This window comes from Macrobrachium nipponense, chromosome 20 (assembly GCF_015104395.2).
Source record: "Macrobrachium nipponense isolate FS-2020 chromosome 20, ASM1510439v2, whole genome shotgun sequence".
NCBI lineage: Eukaryota > Metazoa > Arthropoda > Malacostraca > Decapoda > Palaemonidae > Macrobrachium > Macrobrachium nipponense.
The window spans coordinates 45,441,881-45,446,162 of NC_061089.1; the positions used below are offsets into that span (position 1 = coordinate 45,441,881).

Sequence of the window (4,282 nt, forward strand, 5' to 3'; positions counted from 1 at the left end):
CATCACATGAAATCACCTCAGTCTTTGCATTCTCTGGACATCATATCTATCTCCAGTATCATTTGTAATGTGATCTTCCCACTGTACTCCAGTCATGAGTCGTAGCCTTTTGTAAACAGGCACCTTCAACTAGTCTCAAGTTACCATGTCTCTGCCATGTACTGTAGTAGTTATACATATGCTGCACAATTTTTCTCTAGTACAATTTCATTCTCTTTTAACATGTTCAATTGCTAATATGTAAAAAAAAAAATCTGCCTTTAAAATAACTGCTTCACAATCCAGTTGATCCCATAGTAATTTATAACAAATAACATAGGAAATGGTCAAGGTTAAAAATCCAGTGAAAATGAGCTGATGTAGACTTTGGACTTTCACTTAGCTCACCATCACCTCCCCATTTAGTTTAGCATAATATGCATCAACTATCTTTAATGTATAGGATGGAAAGCAGTCAAGCAAATAATAAATACAGGTGAGCCCCTTGACTTTTCAAGCCATGTGCACTCAAAGAGTTAGCAAGAATTACAGTAACAGAAATGTTCTAAAGCTTGCCCCTCACCACATGAGGATCTTTGTTCCTTCGCTTCCCTATTTGTCCATCTGATATTTTGCACACCAAAAACTCAAAGTATTTATAACTGAACAAAGTAACTGATGTCTTTTAGTTACATTCATTGACTGAGGTGATGAAGCTTGAAGATGGATTTCAGTTTTACAAGGGTACAGCTGCTCTGGCCCCCAAAAATTTTTGATAATGATTGGGAAAGATTCTATTTTTATTGAATTAATATGGACTGATGCATTTAGATGTTTAATTGTGAGTACATGAAACTGACTTCATGAAAAAGGGCAGCCTCTTTCTTGTGCTGTGAGCCACCTTTAGCTGAAACTCGTACTTGTTAGTAAAAGTTGTGGGGGTCTGATCACTAGGACTGGGATACATTAATTTGGCTAGGCTTTTGAGTTGTATGAATTTTGATCTTTATTTTCATCTAATTTCTTAGATCAAAGGAAAGTACTATCTTAGATAGCAAGAGCCATTTTCTCCTTAAGCCCTGTTTTAGAATATACTTAATTAACTTTTCAGAACTCTGAACTAGAGCTCCTCATACATAGCCATGAGCAGGCAATGGCAGCCAAAGAAACTGAACTGGAACAGATTTCAAGAAGTTACAGCGAGCTGAAGCGCATCCAAGACTTGATTCATAACATGTCATCTGGAAAGGTACCTACCTGAAATAAAAAAATGTTGTCTCTTTTCACTGAAAAGCAGAATTGTGTTTGCTGTCAGCTATGAAAGTTGCATCCTATGACTGGCACTGAGATACTGTAACTGATTGTTGATATATCCTGTAATTGTGGAGAATATTAAGCTAGAATATTAGTTTTATTAGTTAATTGGAAGTAGGAAAGTAATTAGTAGAACTATTTTTTTTTCATTGTGTGTATAATATTGCAAGAGTAATGTTGTCCAAGTATTCACGTATGCATGTATTACCTGATAAGAGTGCAAAATGACCCCTTTTGACTAAGTGATAAAGCCTGACTAAAGAGTTAGATACAAAGAATCATAGTTGAGTCTTCCCTCACCTGTTTGGTGTACAGTAAGAAAGTGGTATGTGAAGCGCCAAATTATGACTATTGTAATTTAATTTTAAAACTCATCATTGCAACTATGGGCAAGAAAAGGAGAGTATAAAAGATGGAGAGACTTCTGTCACCTAAGAAAGAATCATCTGTAAGGTGTGAGTGCCTTTTCTGTTTTGAGTAAATCTCGAAAAATGAGTTAGAAGGGAGAGTAAGGAAGGTGTTGCAGAACCATTAGAGTATACAAGGCTTTGCACACTAGTTGCTATCCACTTTGTAAGGTGTGGAAAGTATTTAAAAAGTCTTCCTTGCAAAGATAGAGACAATTTATTCTAACTCTGATAGTCAAGTGATGTATAATACCTTATCTTAAATTTTATTTTTACGCTTCCCAGCCTCATTTTTTATCATCATTTCATTGTCATCATTGCCAAAATTAATGGTATTATTTTTCATTCCTTCATACTTTATTTACAGTAATCATTTACTTTTAGTTACCTAGCAACATGTCATTTCTCAGTAAGTCCATTTGATCATCAATATAAGGATTAAAGTTTTAATAATTTAAGCCAATATAGTTTTTAACAACTCTGAGGTCTGGAAGAAGCTTTTTAGCGCTGACTTCCATGTCCTATGATGACTTGAAAATAAAATAAAATTTTTAATGCATATAACAATGTCTTTTCAGTTTTGAACCATTTACAGCTATTACAGAATGAATGAAGATTTCTTTATTTTAATGCAGAGATTATTGTAATTTAATTGTAATTTAACAGAAGGGCACCCACATTTGCAAAGGTTTTGATTTTGTTTATTGAATTTAGGCTGTCAAACCATGCACTTGGTCAGTTTTGGCCATTCAACACTCAAGGCAGTGAAAAGAGGGAGCTGGAGTGGTTTGACAACAAGATCAAGAGATCTAGAAAATAATGTGATTGAAGTACAAAGATCTACAAGTGAAACTGGGAGAAGACCACACACTTGCACTGAGAAATAACACTTAAAGGTGTTGGACAGCAAGACTGAAGAAAGGAAGGTTGAATGGAGGTAGAGTACAAGCTAAAAAGTGGATGCAGCCAGGAGCATAACACAACTGGAAGTATTGTACTCCTGCCAAGGGAGTAATTACTACTGAGTAGTTATTATGACTGCACCCTGCAGAGGGGAAGTGCCATCAGTACACCTCACATGGTGCACTGCAGGCTTTACTAAAGGGTGTTTGCTGCATCCTTTTTGCCACAAGTTGCACATACTTTTTAGCCATTTACTCTGCTGCCATTCCCACTTCCTTTCTTCAGTCTTGCTGTTCAACTTTCTGACTATTGCTTATTGATGGAAATCTAGGAGTTTTCTTCCAGTTCCACCTTTAGATCCATGTTCTTAACCTCGTATTTTCTGTCCAACTACTGAATGGCTGAAAGTGCCCCAGTCCATGGCTTGACAGCTTAAATACCATAATACTATCAATTAAATCAAAGCTGAGTGAAAAGCAGAGGCTGGAAATTTTATGTAATTTTATATAGTTATGCAGGTAGATTTCATTTTAGTATTACATGCAGTGAAAGTACTGATAAAATTTCTAGTACTGATTGTATGTTTCATTTAATAGTGAAAAGCATCATATCCAGTGAATGTCATACATATCAAGTTTGATACAGTTACAGAATAAAGAAATATAAAGAATGTGACATGGATTAAATGAAACATCATGTGTGGGTCCCTACAGTAATGCATTTATAAGGTACTATTTGTATTGAAGGGTAGAAAGATTCATGTTTATTACTTGAGTTTCACAATTACATTTTTCTTTTCCTACACTTACTATTGTAATTAAACCTTTTTTTGTATATTTAAACCTCTTATGTTTTTTATTTTTTTATTTTAGTATTTCATCTTTACTTTTGACATTAATGTTTCTTGTATCCCTGTCTTTCCCTAATGTAATAAAATTTAGTTTTATGATGTTGTTTTTATTTTCCAAGTTTAATATTCATATTGTTATAAGTTAAATTTAAATATCAGGTTTTATTTTTTAAAAGTATGTTACTTAATTTTTTTTTTACTTTTCCTTTGCTACATTTAAATAGTCCTGATTTGTGCTACAGATGTAACATTGCAGTAAAATTACTAGTTGAAAAATAGGGCCAATTTCTTACATCACAAATTTGTTCAGTGAAACCAAGGAGTCATCATTTTAATCATTTTCATCATATGCTGTAGGTAGAAGACTACTGAGCCCACTTAGCTCTCATAGGGCTGGGCCAAAGAATTTGTTTTGTTTTAATAAAAGTTTAACAAATTACGAATTAATTGATCTGGATAAAAGAAAAGTTTGAATAATCGGGAAAAATTTCAGATCTTTGTTGTCAGTAGAAGATTTAGCTACTTCATATGTTTAGATAAGTGTTTTGCATTCTGAGGCTACCAGTAGACCAACTTTGTCAGAGTAGGTGGGGAGGGTTTTTATTATGCAAGGAAAAACTGATGACAGTGGGGTAGGAATTTTTACTAGGGCAGGTATTATCTTGTTGACTAATTCCAATTTGGAATCAAACAAACTCCGTTAAATCCTGTTTTGTACTGTTCAGAGTGATTTATTGTTGGCAACCTGTGTGGTGCTGTGATTGTGATTCTAATTGCCTTTAGAGCATGGAGTGTGAGGTTGAGCTGCATGTCGTCTTGGCCACAGAAT

General features: G+C 34.3%; 1 protein-coding gene across 1 annotated transcript in view; it reads left to right on the top strand.

Annotated features, from left to right (window-relative positions):
- LOC135225414 (uncharacterized) overlaps window positions 1-3,549 on the top strand; it is a gene marked incomplete at its 5' end in the record, with an annotated part of 68,207 nt that extends 64,658 nt beyond the window's left edge. Inside the window, 1 exon segment of the mRNA XM_064264752.1 lies at window positions 1,091-3,549. Coding sequence (XP_064120822.1) covers window positions 1,091-1,240 — 150 coding nt within the window.
- Between the last annotated feature and the right edge of the window lie 733 nt (window positions 3,550-4,282).